This window comes from Sphaeramia orbicularis, chromosome 7, assembly GCF_902148855.1.
Source record: "Sphaeramia orbicularis chromosome 7, fSphaOr1.1, whole genome shotgun sequence".
Taxonomy (NCBI): domain Eukaryota; kingdom Metazoa; phylum Chordata; class Actinopteri; order Kurtiformes; family Apogonidae; genus Sphaeramia; species Sphaeramia orbicularis.
The window spans coordinates 18,090,570-18,111,047 of record NC_043963.1 but is presented as its reverse complement, the minus strand read 5'-3'; the positions used below and the strand labels follow the sequence as shown (position 1 = coordinate 18,111,047).

The 20,478-nt window shown below is 34.1% G+C and overlaps 1 protein-coding gene across 1 annotated transcript in view; it reads left to right on the top strand.

The window, feature by feature from the left end:
• Nucleotides 1-1,142: 1,142 nt before the first annotated feature.
• Nucleotides 1,143-20,478, top strand: part of oprl1 (opiate receptor-like 1) — a 170,028-nt gene continuing 150,692 nt past the window's right edge. The window contains exon 1 of the mRNA XM_030138553.1: nt 1,143-1,351. Coding sequence (XP_029994413.1) covers nt 1,143-1,351 — 209 coding nt within the window. The remainder of the gene's footprint in view (nt 1,352-20,478) is intronic.

Sequence of the window (20,478 nt, the reverse complement as noted above, 5' to 3'; positions counted from 1 at the left end):
TCATTCACTGAATTTTTACACGATAGCAATAATACTTGTACTGTTGGATCTCATTAGTGTTAGCTTAGCACTGCAAAGTTTGTCTGTTGTTATTAAATTATTTATGACTAGGGATGTAATGATATGAAAATTTCATATCACAGTTACTGTGACCAAAATTATCACGGTTATCATTATTACCGCGGCATTGTTGAAATTGTGCTCAAAATGTTCAAAAAGTTCTAATACACACACTGAAATAAGTTAACCAAATTGTATTTAAAAAAAAAAAAATAAATAAAATAATAGGCACAATGTACTTTCTGTTGGCAGTAACATTCAAGTATTAACCCTCAGTGGTCTGAGCCTATTTTGGCCGTTTTTCAGTACTTTTGATTTTGCCTTTATATACTATATAAACAAATGTTTACTATACCCATGTTTGGAATCTGTTTTTTTTTTCAACACAACTTCATCTATATCATTTGGCTATTATTCTTTTCACTTTAACCCACTATAAAAACATTATAAAAGGCTAGAAAACCCCAAAAATATATAAAATCCTATTTGAAAAATGTATATAATTTATTGCATAAATAACCCAAAGATGCTTAACGAACCTTTTCAAAGACTTTAAAAGTGAATATTGGTTCCAAATATTAGGTATAGACAATTAAAATTGGAATAAATTAAAACTATACTCACTATACATATGGTTTTTTTTCCCCTGAAAATGTGGTAATCAAACACGGTTATCATGATAATTAGAATTTAAACAGTAATACTAACCGTCTGCAATTTTACTGCGGTTTATTGTTATACCAGTAATTGTTACATCCCTATTTATGACATACGCTAGTCTCGGGCTGTGAACTTTTTTTTTAGATATTTGCCGATAAAAGCATTTGATTTTGAGTAGCTTTCTGTTGAGATTTTCTTGTGGTTACGTTGATGTATAGCAGGTGTATATTGCTACGAGGGTCTCAAAGCGTTAACATGGCAACACAGCCAATTCTCCACCATTAAGAATGTTTTGGTATTGGAGCAAATGTGATTATCCTCACCTTTATATCTTCGCTGTCATTTATTGATGACGTTATCGTCCTTTTCCCTGTTTGATTCCGTCAGGCACGAATAAGCCCCGCCCCTCACCGCTGTTCGAGATGGACTTTCCGGAGGACTTCCTGTTGGAGGAGCTGAGTCACCTGCCGCTCTACAACGAATCTTTGTTCCAGAACAACTTCAGCGGCGTCTACAACGAGACGGACGCCTTACTGCCCACGGGAGTAAAGGCCACCATCGTGGTCGTCTACATGATCGTCTGCGTCATCGGCCTGGTGGGAAACTTCCTGGTCATGTACGTCATCATCAGGTAAGAATAACTTTTTCACCATTAATGAGGTTTCGTATGAAAAACAAAAGATCAGACGGGTCAATCTCTGCAACTCTGAAAGTGTCAAACATAAAAAAACAAACAAACAAAAAAAAAAAACACTGTATATTCACACATGCCTGATCATGTCAGTGGTTTTGTTTCGAGCGTTCCAGACAGTTGACCAGTCATATACAGGTCATGTGCGTCACTGTTTGTGTTTGTGTTTATGTGTCTTATTCCCCTGTGGACATGATTGACTTAAGAGTAGGTGGACACATTGGTGAGTCGTGAGTTAGCATGCGCGTTTCTTCATGTGTGTCACCGTGGGCAGCCGCTGTCGCCTCACGTACGTCACATTTTAACAGTAGTCTGTGTTTGTGGCGACTGCTGTCTGCGCTGATGTTCAATATTTATACACATATCACTGCCTCCATAAGACGGTTTTCCCATCAGTCTGTTTGTCAGTCTCAGTTATGCGTAACCCATAAAGACCCAGGGCTACTTTTGTGGCAGTTCTGCTGTATTGAACTTTTCTTAAGTGATTCATCACCATCTTCTATGTTATAAAAGGGAAGTGGACTCTGTCTGTGTGTCTCGGGCATCACACAAAATTCTGAAAGAGCTGACTGCTGCAGTTTGGCATATTTATGTGTTTGTGGTCAGGGAAGAGGACAAATTAATTTGTTTTATCAACAATGGAATCCTTTTTTCTCTACTGTCAACAAGAGTGTCCTGCTGCCTCCTATGTCCTTTTGACGGAGACATTTGTTGTTAGTATACATTATATGAACTCTTAATCAGCCCTGAGCATCGTAAAGAGGAGTTGATAATGTTATTTATCGTGTTGTTGTTTTTTTGTTGTTGTGTTTTTTTTTCTCTTTTTTTGTGTTTAATAGGTTTGCAGGTTTGTTGAATGTTTTTTTTTTTTTTTTAAGTAATTAAGAACATGCAACATTTGTTTCAATAAATTTGTAAAAGAAAAAAAAAGGAAGAGACTAGCGAAAACGGCAAATTCATAGGACCAATATTTTGGGAGATATTAGTAATAGGATCACATTCGCCTTGCCCAGAATTACAGAATCATAGAATTGAAGTGGGTTACCTAGCAGCAGATACAACAAACAATAGGGCCACGTTGCCATGGTGTCAGATTTCATGTGCGGAAACAGACATGTCAGCTGAGAGGTTATTCAACTGAAAATGCCAGCGGAATTTACCAAGAAAGTAAAGGAATGAACTGTATCGGTGGTAAGTTTATTATCTACCACATTTAGAGACTAGTTTATTTTGATATTACCTCCTTCATCTTGCTTTTTTCAGTGAAAATCAGCTATTTTCCAATATTTAATTTACTGATCATGTAGATGTGTATAAAAGCTCAGAGTAAAGTTCAGGGTTATTATCACAGAAACAGAGAAAACTGAAGAAAAAGTGACTTTTTTTAGTCAAATACTGTATATCATTAACTGAACATAAACCCAGCGTCTCCATCCACTGTCAGTGATCTAACGTCATGGGTTTTAATGGTGAATCAATGTTGTAGAAGATGACGGTGTTTTCACATTCACTACAGAGTCTCTGAACGTCCAAATGGGTTCGATCTGATGACCATGAAAAGATGACAAACTGCATTTTACACACACACACACACACACACACACCTACCTATCTATTTGTGGGCGGTCATGGCTCAGGTGGTAGAGTGGGTCGTCCCATAACCTAAAGGGTTGGCGGTTCGAATCCCGCTCTATCCTAGTCAGTCCGTTGTGTCCTTGGGCAAGACACTTCACCCTCCTTGCCTCCAGTGCCACTCACACTGGTGTATAAATGTGTATGAATGTTTGGTGGTAGGTGCGAATTGGCAGCCCAGGGCAACTGTGCGTACAAATGTAGTTTACCACCACCAGAGGGAGAATGTAAGAGCGAATGAATAACACTGGTCAACAACAAATTTATTGTTCAATCCAAAGAAATAAAACAGAGGGTTTCACAGCGTCTTCTTAAAAGGTATGTTTTAAATTTCTTTGCTCAGCTCTTATGAATTGTCCTTTTGCAGATCTTACAGTTAGAACACGTCGGGCATAATAGCTTCATGTGGCTCATGGAGTGTACAACTAATCTTATCCCCTGGGGGCGACGTGAACATGCGGAACAAACATTTTGGTTCCCCTCTTACCTCTATGTTTTTAAATCAAACAAATAAAATGTGTTTTCTATGAATTTACTGCATTTTGTGAATTACACTGGTCAACAACAAATTTATTGTTGAAGTTTTTTGAGCTGATTTAGGATAATTTTGGTGTGCTGAATCCAAAAATCACATTAATTTTGCTCAATCAGGTCAACTTTCTGAACTATGCTACATATTGGCTTTTTAACATTTTTGCTTACATTTATGAGCATTTTCACATCATACGATACAAAATTCTTTCATATTTCTTGCAATGAACGAGTTCTGAAGATTGCACTTTTGCCAATTTATGATTAATGTTTTTTTTTTTAATATTACAGGTGAATGAAATGGCTTCGACTAGAAGATCTTGCAAAAATAAGCCTGATGTATTCCGCTACATCTGCGGTGAATACATAATAAATAATAAATGCATCCTGTTAGAAAATGATTTTTTTTTCTCTTAAAACCTATTTTGGGTGAGAACTATATAAAAAAAATCAACTGATAAAGTCACAAAAATGTAATCAATTTTGTGAGAAGATCAAATTTTCCAAAATCAAATTAGTAAAAAAAAACTGACCTGATTGAGAAAAACAGATGTCATTTTTGGATTTAGCGGTGCAAAATGGTCCTAATGCAGTTGAAAAAACCTAGACAACTTGCAAAAAACATTTTTTTGTAACCCAGTGTAATGGATCAATAATGTAAAGCGCTTTGGGTGTCTAGAAAAGCGCCATATAAAATCTAATCTATCTATCTATCTATCTATCTATCTATCTATCTATCTATCTATCTATCTATCTATCTATCTATCTATCTATCTATCTATCTATCTATCTATCTATCTATCTATCTATCTATCTATCTATCTATCTATCTATCTATCTATCTATCTATCTATCTACACAGTATTGCTGCATTCCCTGTTCTTGCCTTTGCTCTAATTGTACATCACATTGCATATTAAATGGGTCTGGTGAGTTCAGCACATTCTGCATGCTTACTGTAATGACAATCTGATACGTTGATATAACATTTCATCCCCAGGTTGACGGTGCATATCATGATACAGAACATTTTGTAAAAATTCACTGAACAGTTTCAATAAAATGACCTCCTGAAAAGGCCTGTTTGTTATATGTGGGATTACAGTATGTACTCGACAAAAGATACTTGCTCCAATGTGAGTGTTTTTCCTCCTTTTTATTTGAGAACATCACTGCAAGAGTTGACAAAATGGGCGCTATTGACGATTCTTCACAAAAAATTGATCTTAGACAGTTAAGTGATTGTTGCTTGGACCCTTAGACTTAGACTGCAACAAACTTTACTGATCCACAAGGGAAATTACTTACAAAATTACAAAAACACTCTTGAAAAAACACTAGCAAAAAAGCAATAAAGGAAAGTAAGTGTGAAGAGATAAAAAGCAATAAATAGAATACAGTAATAAAGCAGAAAAAAATAGAAGATTTGCATATGTACAGACAGGAAAATGGAAGTAAATATACACTAACTTCAGGGCCACTTTTGCTTTTATTAAAAAATTGGCTGGTAAAAACATAAAATAAGTTGTCAAAGGCAGACTAGGTTGAGGTTTGTGGTATATGTTAGTATTTTTGCACCCACAAAAACACGTAGAATAGCTATTTACTTTAAAATCCTTCAAGTAATGCTAATTATATACAGTATAGGTATTGAAATAATACTAGATGGAAATGAAGCGACTGTACATAAGGGGCTGGCCATGTGGTAACAGATGGACAGGTTCACTGTGTTTGTCTTTGCCCGTTCACAACTATTTATGGTAGGAAGATGAATGATAACTAATTTTGCAGGGAATAATGAGCACTTTTAGATGTGTGATTGAAAAAAAAAAGGTTTTAACCTAATTTTCTGGTTTAAAAATAGTAAAACAAAAAAACTCGATAATGGATGGGCTGTTTTTGACTTTATAAAACCTGCCTTAAAGTGTCATTCCAATTTGCATAAAACTGTCAGATCTTTACTGTTGGTCCTTTAGGGTGTCTGTTTTGCAAAATAGCAAACAGTTTGTATTTTTTAATGCATAAGGGCATAAAATAGCAAGTGTTTCAGTGACAGATGGACAAGGGAGAAGTGTTAATTATTTATTCATCATATTTATTAACATATACATTGCATATATAATATCTACAAAGTCAAATACCTTAATAAACAAATTTGATACATCTTAACATATATTAATCTTAGTTTTTTAGATATTTGTAACCACTGTAAAAAGAGTAGCAAAAGGTTTTTAAATTGACCTTACAGCTTGTCATAAGTATAAGATAGGTGCAATAGAAGAGGATCACAGTTATGCTTTGAATTGCACTGATGGACAAAGAATGCAAACATACATTTATGCTGAATATAATGCCATCTAAGTATTTTAAAAACATTTTTCTAAAAATAAAACTTGTCCTGGGCACTAGAAATTACAACGGCGAATTAAGGCCACGTAGGACAAATAAAATCATCTGTCACTACGAGAATAAAGTCATAAATTTTCGAGAATAAAGCCATAATATGAGATTAAAGGCAGAGTTAAAAAAACAAAACAAAAAAAAAAAACTCATGATTTAATGAAAATAATGTTGTACTTTTATGAGATTAAAGTCGTCATATTTTGAAAATCATTTCGCAGTAGAGTGATAAAAAGTCATAATTTAGAAATTGTAAGCCTTAAGCCTTGTTGACGACAGCATTTCCGATTACAGCGAAGGCAACACGCAAAACAAGCAACTTTCACTTGTGTTGGAGCAGACGAACCAGATAATGCACCAGCCTTTCATTTGCATAAACCCCAAATGAAAGAATAACCTCCCAAAATGTTCCAAGGTCTCCATTATGCGACAGGCGGGTATGACGTTATTCTCATAATATTACGGCTTTATTCTCGAAATATGTTGACATTATTCTCATATGACTTCTCATTATGACTTTTTTTTGTATTCGACTTTATTCTGGGTCAATTCACCTCAATTCAACAGGTTTAGAAAAAAATTCCTGCTCGACCATCTTGGATTTGCCTCAAATTTTTACCATGTGAAGTTCAGCCGTGAAAACTAGCCCAGCCAAAATTTCAGACCGATATATCAAATGTATCCAAAGAAAAAAATTCTTGAAGGTACCCCCCTCCTTGCCGTTTTTGGTGCATTTCGCGATCGTCTTAAAATGCAGCAAAGTTTAAAATGCAATATCTCAGTAAGTTTTCTAGCTAAATGCATGAAATTTTTAGTAACGGAAGACTACCACATATAGATTGCATATGTCCATTCTCAATAACATTGTCTTTATTGGGACTGTGGTATGACCTTGTGAAATCTGGAAAATAAACTTGATGATGATGATGGTTCTAGGACTCCAACCTAGAACGATCGTGAGTCCTAGAACCATCATGAATTTTTTTTTTTTTTTTTTTTTTTTTCGTGAGTCCTAGAACCATCATGAAATTTTACATTTTGTAAGCATATGTGATGGTCTTTCAGAAAATAAGTTCTTTTGGTTGGTACTCCTTGTCATACCTGTGGTATTTGAAAGTGAAAATTAATGAAAAATGTTATTTTGCGATTTTGTTATGACAAAAACAACAACAAAAAAGGATCATACCCATTAATAAATGCTGATCTGATTACTCTATATACTTATGTAAAAGGATGTGTAATTATTTGCAATATATCATATTCGGTTTGTGTTTAATTGGTCAATAAATATAGGAGTTCGTAAAAGTTTCAAGTTTATTTTCCAGATTTCACAAGGTCATACCACAGTCCCAATAAAGACAATGTTATTGATAATATACATATGCAATCTATATGTGGTAGTCATTCTTTGCTGAAAATTTCATGCATTTAGCTAGAAAACTTACTCTGAAATTTGCTACATTTTAAGACGATCACGAAATGCACCAAAAACAGCAAGAGGGGTACCCTGTTCATGAATTTTTTTCTTCAAATGTATTTGATAGATCAGTCTGAAATTTTGGCTGAGGTGTTTTTTAGTGTTGAACTTTATATGGTAAAAATTTCAAGCAAATCTTAGATGGTCGAGCAGGAGGCACTTGTTGAATTGAGGTGGAATGACCCTTCTCTTAAAATTACAGGTTTTATCTTAATATATTACAACTTTATTTTCATAATGACAAATGTTTTTATTGTCGTATGTGACATTATTATGTCTCCATAAGAAGTACTGTACTTTAAAAATATAGAAGTCTCCAAAAGGTGATTTTAATTGTATTTTTTGATCTGGATGTTCCTTCCTTTAGCCAGCCGCACAATTAAATCCTCTGTTCCATCTCAGGTAACAACAAATGAAGATACGTGCATCCATTACATATGCAGCGTATGGACAAGTTACAAGTTACAAGTTACTTACAGCTTTATTTCCACCACTTATAAAAACATGACACGGTACAGTTGTGGAAAAAATTATTAGACCATCAGAAGTCATCAAAAACAATGGTTATGCAATCAAGTACTGATGTGATCAAATTAATAATCTAATAACTCCAGAAATCAGATAATGATCGGATTTTTAGTGCGCATGTAAACAGGCTTATTGTTGATGGAAGGTGGACACGATAAATGCCAGTAACTCTCGCAGAATCATGTGACCTGCAGTGAATGCAGATTGTCCCAGTTTAGCTCAAAGAAGATGTTTTTTTTTTCTAATTTAAATGTCACAGCAACAGCAGATCGACATAAAAATAGGGAAATTATACAAAAAAAAAGCACCGAGGAAAAGCCTTAAAGCTTTCACTGAGGTTGGAATTCAGTCAGGAAACTCCTTTCTCAGCGTCTTTGTGCTTTTTTATTTTCTCTCAGACATACTTTCACACTCTTCTTGACAGGCTGCGAGTTTCTCATGTTTCAGCTCTCGGTGCTTTCATAGAAAAAAAACAAAAACAAACCAGTTTTCAGAGGCAGAGCGCTGTGGTGTTTTCAGCTCTGAGGCAGATTCCTACAAAACAGGCATCTGTTTGGAGCCACAGCCCAAAGCATGAAAGCAGAAGGTGGACCACAGAGACAGAAACATCACACTGAATTCAGCACACACTGATGCTCTGTTCACACAGCAGGGCTTTTTTTTTTTTTTTTTTATTTCTGGAGGGATTTTTGTAAAGGAAAAAAGGATTCTGTTTCCATAACAACAGGCTGCTCTGTGTTGTTCACTTTGGGACAACATCAGCTCTTAACATCACTTCTTAGACATCAAAATGGCAGCGTTCCTCAGAGCAAAATACAGGATTCTGAAGAAAAAAAAAAAAAAAAAACTGCACCGGTTCTCCAACAATGAACTGACACTCCACCTGTCGAGGAAGCTGTATTTTTCATTTTAGTATTATCTTTTTTATGTGCATTCAGGATTCTAAAAGTAAAAACCTTGGGTGATTGCTACAGCGCTAATCCAGCACGGATCAGTATAAAACTCCTGATTGCGTCTATCTCACCCAAAAGTCCAACCCAGTCTTGTCTTTTGTTGGTTTTTATAATATGAAAGTATGCAGATGAGATGGTATAAGATTTTCAAGCTTGTTTCCGTAATTTCTCACTTAGTAAATTGCCAATTTAGTTGAAGCGCATCTTCATCTAAATGAAAAAGTGAGTCTTATTCGCCAATGGGGAGTTTGTGAACAGACAGGAAATTGCTTTGGGCCCTCAGATCATTGGGGGGTCCTGAGGAACGGCAAACTTGTCTCCTTGACAACGCCTCAAAATATTGCAACAGCAGTCCATGTAAGGCATGAAATGAATAAGTATTTTTATAGGTCAGCCATACTCCAGTATCTGCATATCTGTAGCCCCTTTTCCACCAACGAACTTTCATAACCAAGAGTTTGTTTTCGTGGGTAAATTTTTGGTAATCTGTGTCGACAAGGTCAAGGTCAAGTTTATTTCTATTGCACATTTAAAACAAGGCAAAGTGCCAAAAGTGATGTACAAATCTGCAGATTCAAATGCAAGATACTAAAACTAGTAAAATAAGAATAAATACAAAATATACTAAAGCTAGTAAAATAAGAATAAGTACAAGATATACTAAAACTAGTAAAATAAGAATAAATAGAAGATATACTAAAACTAGTAAAATAAGAATAAATACAAGATATACTAAAACTAGTAAAATAAGAATAAATACAAGATATACTAAAACTAGTAAAATAAGAATAAATACAAGATATACTAAAACTAGTAAAATAAGAATAAGTACAAGATATATTAAAGCTAGTAAAATAAGAATAATAATATGAAAAATATGAAAAGTCCAACATGATATAATGAAATCGCATAAATATACACGCCACTTTCAATTGGCATTGTTGTTTTATATATATATATATATATATATATATATATATATATATATATATATATATATATATATATATATATATATATATAAATAAAATAAGACTTCTGTGTGTATGTTCACGCTGCGTCAAAGACCACGCACTGAGGGTTAGGGTTAGGGTTAGGGAAAGGGTTAGGGTTAGGGGTTAGGGCTGTGGTTCCCAACCTTTTTTGTCTCATGACCCCATTTTAACATCATCAAATTTCTGACGACCCCAGACATTCAAAATGGAGACATTTTTTTGCTAAAATTAATTTGTTTTTAATCATGTAATGGTTTGCTATACTATGTTGCAAATAAGTGTTAATTTTAGACGACATTTAGTCTATATAATGTATATTATTATGGACGGAGGCAGAAAAGCCAGGTGTAGATTACTGCAGTAAATAAGAATTTGATTTTCCTTGGTCAGTATATGTACAGTCAGTCCAGCTTGGATTTCCAAGGCTGACAATTAATACTGAACAAACAAGAACTCAAACTATGAATTATGAAAGAGCTGCAGCATCTGAAACTGACCACAATGAACATTTGACAGATAAACAGAACCACAGTGCTTCAGTTTCAGCTTCAGTTTGTCATGTCTTTTATGGATTGTGATTTTCTCTCGCAACTCACCATATATTTTTTATTAGTAATTTTTAATTTTTATCAATTACTAGAAATTTCAGGCGACCCCATTTCAATTCCAGGCGACTCCACGTGGGGTCCCAACCCCAAGGTTGAAAAACACTGGGGTTAGGGTTATGTAAACGGGAAACCTTGTCGTAAATTGACACGTGATCAAATGGTGATGAATATAACACGTGAAAGGACGAAAATGCGTTCGTATAGCACGCCCAATGCCATAAGAACTGGCGTGACATACAGCACTATTTCTTGAAAAGTCTTAACCCCATACCAGGAACTTTTTTCAGGGAAAGTTTGGGGTCAAAGGAAAGATTTTTACCCTGGTAATATTGGTGGAAATGCACTACATTTTTTTTTTTTTTTCAAAATCCCAGGTAAAGTGGGATGGATTAGAATAATATACTCAGTGCCAATGAAAACGCAACACTTGAAGATTCTTATATTTTTTTAATCGATGAGGATTTTTATTCCGTAAGCTCTTTGGAATTAGTCATAGGCCATTTCTATACAGTAAAAATAAAAAAAATCACATCCAAATTTGTCGACAAAAAATAAGGATAAAGAAAGAAACTCAAGGACCCCCAAAACCAAAAGTCACAAAGCGGTCCCAGAGGTGCTGCAGCTCAATGTAGCGATCCTGCTGTGGCGTGGTCACGTGCTCGTCCAGGACCAGGTCTGTCTGCAGCTGAGCCAGTTTCTTCATGCCTCTGTTGCATCCTGACTATGGTGGACACATTGCATCCAAAACGGCGCGCCACCTGCCGAGCAGAGATTCCGGCCTCCGGGAGCCCCATAGCATGGCATCTTTGGTCACATGTCAGTCTAGGCATCGCTGAGTTATTGCAAATGATTTTCGTGCTTTTCAGTTTGCCTTTATATACAGAACATGACCACTCCTTAACTGACCACAGTTCCTTACGTTGAGCAGTTCATGCAGACAAGTTCATTCAAGCGTGACAATAGCTCAACGCGTCTCAGGTTGTTAAGAAATTGTCTGGGATTATCTTATACAGGTGAAACTTAAACATATTGATGCAGCTCAGGAACAATAAAACACATTCAAGTGTTGCGTTTTCATTGGCACTGAGTATATTATATCCAATGAAGCACTCTGTCAAACATTTCTGTCCTTCACAGAAGACTTGTAAAATCAGACTATGGGCTACTACGGGTTAATGCTTCACAACCTGAGTTAACAAATTAAAACAGACTGTTTTCTTTTTTTTTTTTTTTTTTCTTTTTTTTTTTTTTGCAGTAGGGGGTTGTGGGGGTTCTATTTCAGAGACGAAGCATGTAAAAATACAAAAAGACAACTGTGCACAAAACTAGTCATTTAGTTTAGTTTTTAGTTTTAGTTTAGGTTTGTTCATTTCAGACAGACATAATACAAAACATATGAAACAAAAATAAAAGTAATAATAATAATAATAAACAATCAACAAATAAAACAACAAACAATAGAAAGATAATAATAATGATAAATAATACTCAAAAAATCAAATAACAGAAAAAAAAGAACAACTGTTTATACATGTAAATATGGTTAATCTGGGACACAAACCAGAACTTTGACAACCCTGACAGTAACAGTATCAAAAATCAGCCAATGAATGAATGAGAAGACAGTACTTTTACAGTATCTAAATGAAGTGATACAAGCAGAACGATAGAACAAATGTGGGTAAAGTTTACATTTATTTAAGTTTTCAGAATCTTTTTAACACAAGTAAACTTTAAGTAAAGAATATCTGGATTTTCGCCACTTCTATTAGAGAAAAAAAAGTAGCCCATAACCTAAAATAACCCACGGCTGAACGCTGATAGATGATACTGCTCAGTTCGTCCTCTGAGTATCATGTTGCTTCTAAACTGAGACAGAATCTAAATACGGAGAATCCGAGAGGAAACAGAGACCATCTCCAGAGAGCGGCGTATACAGTTCACCTGAGCCAATTAAGGCGACAGTCTATCAGCTCCGCGGTGAGGGTGTCAAAACAAATCTGGATGTTGTCATTATTCATTTGATGCCCGAATGGAAAAGCTGTCCCTGTATTTGTAATCTAAACTGGAGTCTCTCTGAAAGTCTTCACCTCCAGGGAAACGTTTCCTCTGAAGTCAACGAGCTGCGGATACACACTGCACTTTAGTTGGAAAAACTGACTCTGTAACTGGATGTTTATCGATGAAATGCCTCATGGAAGTTGGACAATTCGCAATTTTGCTCATAGTGGACTCTACAGATGTGAAACTATATACAGCAGGGGTGTCTAACATATGGCCTGTGGGCCAAAACTGGCCCCCCAAAGGGTCCAATTCAGCCCATGGATGAATCTGTGAAATGTAAAAAGGACACTGAAGATATTAACAATCAAGGATCTCAAGGTATCCAGCTACATTTCCTATCAATCCATGTAAATAATTGGTGTAAAATACAGTTATATATGTTCATGTTTATGTTTATGTTTATGCATTTGGCAGACACTTTTTTCCAAAGCGACTTACAGGGGAAAACCAATCAAATCACTCAATCAATCAAATTTTATTTATATAGCGCCAGATCACAACAAAAAAGTTATCTCATGACACTTTATGTATAGAGTTGGTCAAAACAAGACTCTAAGACAATTTACAGAAACCAAACGGAATATATCTTTTCACGGTCATCAGATATGACCCATTTGGATGTTCAGAGGTGCTGTAGTTACCATGGAAACACCGTCATCTTCTACATCATTGACTCACCAGTAAAACCCATGGAGTTGGATCAATGACAATAGATGAACACATGTGTTTTTACGTTCAGTTAGCAATATCTTTGCTGAAAAAGTAACTTTTTCTTCAGTTTTTTCTGTTTCTAATATAATAATCTTCAACTTTAACCCATAAAGACCCAGTGTGACTTTTGTGTCAGTTCCCAAATTAATTTTTCTGTCTATTTAACCTTTCTAAATAATTTATTACCCTTTTTTTAAAATAATATCATCCTCTGCATTTTGCATTTTTTCAGTGAAAATCACCTATTTTCCTATATTTAATTCACTGATCATGTAGATGTTCATCAATGCTCAGATTAAAGTTGAGAGTTATATCAAAAACAGAAAAAGCTGAAGAAAATGTGAGTTTTTCAGCAAAATATGTCATTAACTGAAAATAAACCAAGTGTCTCCATCCACTGTCATTGATCCAACTCTGTGGGTTTTACTGGTGAATCAATGTTGTAGAAGATGACGGTGTTTCCACGCTCACTATGAAGCCTCTAAATGTTCAAATGGGTCATATTTGATGATCATGAAAAGATGACAAACTGCATTTTACACCAATTATTTCCATGTATTGATAAGATTGGTGGATCAACAGTTATTAAAGAGTTTACATCAGTAGATGCTTTTGGTCACCAGTGGCTGTTTGGGTCTTTATGGGTTAAACTGAGTTTTTATCAACATCTACAAAATCTGTGAATTAATTAAAGAAAAATACATGACTTACACTGAAAAATATGCTAAATAAGGAGGATAATATTATAATAAATGGTGATAAGTCATTAAACCCTCTGGTATCCCGTCAAGCAAGGCCCTTACTAAGCACCAAGTGTGCCTTTTTGGCACACTTGTGGAATAATGTCAAAAAAATTTTCATACAGTTTGTTTTTAATTCTTTTACACTTTTTTCTATTTCATCAACTTGAGCTGTAAATAAAAATACCAAATACTCAATAATTGTCACATTTTTTAACCCTTTAAATGCCGTGTTTGTAATGTAAACAAACTTTTTTTTTTGAAGCAAAAAACACAAAAAATTTATTTGTTTCAATATACTACATAAAAAATGGATCACATATTATTTGATTTTTGCAGCCTGGCATATGTCAGTGACTAACTCCAACATCGGTTAATTTGTATTATTATTTTTGGCGCTAGGTCAAATGTTCAAAAATACTAGCATCGGTCACCAGGTGTGCGTCAAATGCACACCTATAAATCAAACTATTAAGTATTATATTTTGATTTATTTTTCTGCTCTAATTTGATTTTATTTTTGTAAATCAAGGTCAGCCCTAATCATACATATCAAATGGAAGAAATAGTGCATTTTAGGCACACTTGGGAGACAGGTGCTCGTCTTGTAATTTTCTTTTGTTTACAATGTGCAAATTTGAGTTGGTGGCAAAAATTTTTAAAGATCATGCAAAAATGAACAACTTTTGAATCTAACCTTATTTAAATTGTGAAAAAAAAATATGACGTTTTTTAACACAAATTGCAAAGTGTTCCTAAAAGGTGCACCCGGATACTGGAGGGTTAAGAAAGTTTAAATATTGACGAAAAATTAATTTTCTCTATATTCACAAAAGTAGCGCTGGGTCTTTATGGGTTAATCTCAATGAGTTTTTTTTTTTTTTTTTTTCCAGGTTAAATAAAGGTTATAATAATAATAATAATAATAAGTCCAAAACAGGTTGTCATTACCTGGTGTGGTTGCAGATTTTAGAAAAATGGAATAACCTCCATGTTTTAGCGAGTTAATGAGATGATTAATATCACTAAAAGGTTCATTATAACAAATTTACACACAAAACTGCTCTCAAAAGAAGCCATTAGTGGTGCTACTTAATGAGACTGTATAACTGTAATTTAGGAGTTGTGTTGCTGTGTGGTATTTACCTGTTTAGTTGTTTTTCTTTTATTCATGAACCCTGTTTTATTGTGGATACTGATGGATAATTTGGAGCTTAAACAGTCCCCCATCAGTGCATATAAAAACAAAAACTATACACCCTCTTCTTCCTGCAGATACTTACCAAAACGCATCATTTTAGAACAATTAAGATTTTCTTTTACTTCATTTTTTTCTATAATAGCATAGAATGAGCATAACTATTTTTTCATACTGTGTTAAGTCCATGTCAGTGATCTCCATCTGTATCTATCTCACATTACACACCACAGTAAACAGGTTTTTTTTGTTTTGTTTTTTTTCTGCATAGCGCTTAGTCATGCTACATCAGATCACAGCATCTGAACAATAAAAGGAAGGACAACCAGAACTACAGCTTTGATCATAATGGTAACAATCCCATTCAGGCCAAACTATAATTAACTCATCAAGGTGTTTAAGTCAGAGGTTTCACACCTGTTCTCTTCTCTTTTCTTCTGTATTCAGATTTGGCAGCCACACCACAAACATCCTTTCAGTCTGGCGCGTCTTTCTGTTTTGCTAAACAGTACTATGTCATAGAAGCTGTTTTCCTGATCCCGGTTCAGCTCTTTCACAAAAAAACATGTTGCTAAAAGTGATTGGAGTAGTCTTTAGTACTTTATCAGTGCAAAGAAAAGCCCAGAAAAACACACTGAGTCTCTGTGTGATGGAGTGATAATGGACTTAGATGAGATTAATATTTTGTTTTATTCATTTTTATGGTATCACACCATAGAGCAACTCCTCCAGACCATATATTTACATTTTTACATGCTGTAGTGCAGACATTTTAATTTGCTATACATTAATACAAATGTTATATCCCAAATCTTAATAATATATATGTAATGATTAAAATAAGTGCAATAAACCACAAAAAAAGTTGTTCCTCCTTGGGCATTTTTGTTGATTATTTTGGCTGTGTTGCATCTTTTGGCATGAAATTTGGCAAAAAAAAAATGTTCTTTCTTCTTTTTTTTTAAAATTATATTTATTAGATTTTGTTACATTTTACAACAAATGGCTCCTACATTACCTGGTCTATATGAAAATAAATCAGGCCAAACTATAATTAACTCATCAAGGTGTTTAAGTCAGAGGTTTCACACCTGTTCTCTTCTCTTTTCTTCTGTATTCAGATTTGGCAGCCACACCACAAACATCCTTTCAGTCTGGCGCGTCTTTCTGTTTTGCTAAACAGTACTATGTCATAGAAGCTGTTTTCCTGACCCCGGTTCAGCTCTTTCACAAAAAAACATGTTGCTAAAAGTGATTGGAGTAGTCTTTAGTACTTTATCGGTGCAAAGAAAAGCCCAGAAAAACACACTGAGTCTCTGTGTGATGGAGTGATAATGGACTTAGATGAGATTAATATTTTATTTTATTCATTTTTATGGTATCACACCATAGAGCAACTCCTCCAGACCATATATTTACATTTTTACATGCTGTAGTGCAGACATTTTAATTTGCTATACATTAATACAAATATTATATCCCAAATCTTAATAATGTATATGCAATGATTAAAATAAGTGCAATAAACCACAAAAAAAGTTGTTCCTCCTTGGGCATTTTTGGTGATTATTTTGGCTGTGTTGCATCTTTTGGCATGAAATTTGGCAAAAAAATGTTTCTTTCTTCTTTTTTAAAATTATATTTATTAGATTTTGTTACATTTTACAACAAATGGCTCCTACAACACCTGATCTATATGAAAATAAAAATATGAAGCTGTTGGAAGATAAGCAGAGTAAGAAAAAAAGAGTAGACTAATTCAAGATAAAGCAAATAGTACACAGTATGGACTTTCAGTGAGGATAAAACAAAGATCAGACAACCAAGCAGTGAAAGGAGAGATCAGTAGTGATCTTACTGTGAACAGGCACCAAAGATTTTCAGTCATTGATGAGGTCTGAAAACATAGAAGTGACTGATGAGTTAGTGAAACAAAGGTACGGAGTCCAAATTCTCATAAACTGGTCCCTTTGAGGGATGAAGTAAACAGGTCCAATATTCCATAGGAAAGTATTCCATGAGGATTTCATGATGAAATGTTTCTTTTTAGTTATATTTTTGTAATGCAGTGTCTTTTACTCTCAGGTGTGTTTTATTTTCCCATGATGCATTTTGCATTCTCTGGTCACCCTCATTGACAAAAATGTAAAAACCACTATAATCATCATACATCAATATTTATCTTTGCTTTTTAATTATATATATATATTTTTTTTCAATAAATCTCTTTAACCCTTTCATGCATTGTGGTCACTCCAGTGGACAGTTCTTCTCCAGCTGTTCTCTTGTGTATTCATGGGTTTTGTTGTTTTAGTTCCATATGAGCCAACACAATGGACACTTATGCAACATCCCATAATACACTACAATTCATACCATTACTATAACTTTGCTGTTCTTGATAAACCTGATCTGCAGTAACATGTTTAAATGTAAATCAGTTGTTATTTGTTAGACAAAAAGAGTTGTTTTTTTGCATATTATATGGGGTAATAAGTAGCATTAGAGTATGGTAAAATGTGAGACAACATCAAATTAGCAGGCTTAAAAATGTTTTTATTTCATTGTTTTCATTTTACTTTCTGATATTGGGTTTTAAATACATATTTCTTTACTTAAAAAATTAAATGCATGGACATTTTTGTAACTCCATGAAAAAAAAAACTCCATTGCAATTTTTTTTATGCCTAAGGAAGTATAAAAACACTCCAGAAAAAAAAAAAAAATCTTGACTAAGGTTCTCATAATTCATGCATGAAAGGGTTAATAACTTCCCCCCTGCTCAAAACTACCAAACATTCAACAGTTTTCAGGATTTTAACCCTTTAAATGCCAGTTTAATCATTTGAATTCTAAGTGATTTATTACAAAAAAAAAGGAATATTTTCCATAAAATAAATGGTAGGTGAATGAAACATTGGTGGTTATTAGAGTCTTGGATAGGGCAAAGATTATCTACAAAATTGATTTGATTGCACTGGTATTTGCTCTGTAGTGTCAGATACTCTGGTTTCCTTCATGGACAAAAATGTCCCATTGACTTCCATTATAACCACACTTTTTAATCTCACTGCTGTTACACTTTATAACCTATAAAAATCCTGAAAATGGTTGAATATTTGATAGTTTTGAGCAGGGGGGAAGTTGTTATAAAAAAAAAAAAAAAAAAAAAAACAAGAAAAAATGTTGATGTATGATGATTTTATAGTAGTTTTCGTGTGCGTGGAGTTTTGTTTTGTTTTTGTTTTTTTTTGAAGAGGGCATAATAGTTAAGACATATTTTTTCTCGCTGTATCCCTCATTTCTCATGCTTTGGCACATGACATATGCAATATATAAGTGTAAGCTCCAGTTGAATCTGCAAAAAGAATTATTGCTCTAACTTACTTGGTTGCAATTCTACCGGCATCTAAGGAAAGATTTGTAACTCGGTCTGTGTTGGTACGACAGGTTTAATAATGAAGTAATCAAGTAAATCATAAATCCAGTGCTTCCAATGGAAAAACACAACATTATCGATGGGTTACCACGGCAACCAAGTTTTGCCAATACCGACTGGTTGTAAAATGTCCTATTGATGCCAATTTATTGATCAGTCTGTAAACATATGGTGCTCACTGATCTTTGAATAGGCCCCTGTTATGTCACATTTGTCCGTTTCAGCTGTTGAATGCACATGTTTCAGTTTCTGCTCTTTATTTATTTTGTGTGTTCATTGAAAGTCACTGGTTGTGTCTGTGTTCATAAATGTGTGCAGTGTTAGATCAGTTGCAGAATTAGAGACAGTCCACAGGTGGTTTCTTTGGATTATTATTATTATTATTATTATTATTATTATTATTATTATTATTATTATTATTATTATTATTATTATTATTATTATTTCTGTATTTTTTTAAAATCAATTGAAAAGGTTTCTCAGTATCTGATTGGCTTTTAAGCTGCAGTTGTTTCTTCATTTATAATTAAAAAAAAAAAACAATTCCTTCCTGTTATGTGATAAAAGATAAGCATTTCTCTGTAAATAAGAAAAAAAAAGTAATTAAATCATGCTTTTAAAAGATACAAACTGTAATTTCTAAGGTAAAATTCTCAGTTGACTCAACAATGGTGCTTTCTGAATAAAGGTCTGTTCAGGTTTAGGCACCAAAACAATTAGGTTAGATGTAGGGAAAGAACCTGGTTTGGGTCACAGGTAAAAGAAACACCATGCAGTTTAAAGAACATGGACAGCTTCCTCTAATGTCCAGTGTTTTGTTGACCTGTCCATCAAATCTGACCATTTTTCTATGCAGCATTCAGGCATTGTTTGATTTCATTTTTCATTACTATTTTATTATTATAATATTATGTCATAACTAGTATGTGACCGGTGGGGAACTATGGGTCGTAGATGTGGTAGTTTTGATGCTGGGGAGAGTTGAGTTTTGGGAAAAGTACAGGGTAGGGAAGCAAAATTTACAATGACCATTTAGTTGTTTTTTTCTCAGCAGGCACGACGTCAATTGTTTTGAAACCAAACATATATTGATGTCATAATCATACCTAACACTATTATCCATACCTTTTCAGAAACTTTTGCCCATATGAGTAATCAGGAAAGCAAACGTCAAAGAGTGTGTGATTTGCTGAATGCACTCGTCACACCAAAGGAGATTTCAAAAATAGTTGGAGTGTCCATAAAGACTGTTTATAATGGAAAGAAGAGAATGACTATGAGCAAAACTATTACGAGAAAGTCTGGAAGATACTATTAAAGAAGAATGGGAGAAGTTGTCACCTGAATATTTGAGGAACACTTGCGCAAGTTTCAGGAAGCGTGTGAAGGCAGTTATTGAGAAAGAAGGAGGACACATAGAATAAAAACATTTTCTATTATGTCAATTTTCTTGTGGCAAATAAATTCTCATGACTTTCAATAAACTAATTGGTCATAGACTGTCTTTCAATCCCTGCCTCAAAATATTGTAAATTTTGCTTCCCCACCCTGTATATTTTATAAGTAGTGACATAAAAAATGTTTTGGTAAATCATTCTTTAACCTCCTAAGACCCACTGTCCACATTTGTGGACAAGAGTTTCACAACTTTATATAAAAAAAAAAAAAAAGAAAAGAAAACTGTCCACCACAAAGGACATTCCATAAAAATTTAAAAAACTACATCTGAAAAAACTGTTGCATCATGATGTTTCCAATATCGGCTTATTTCATAAAAAACAAAAAAGCTTG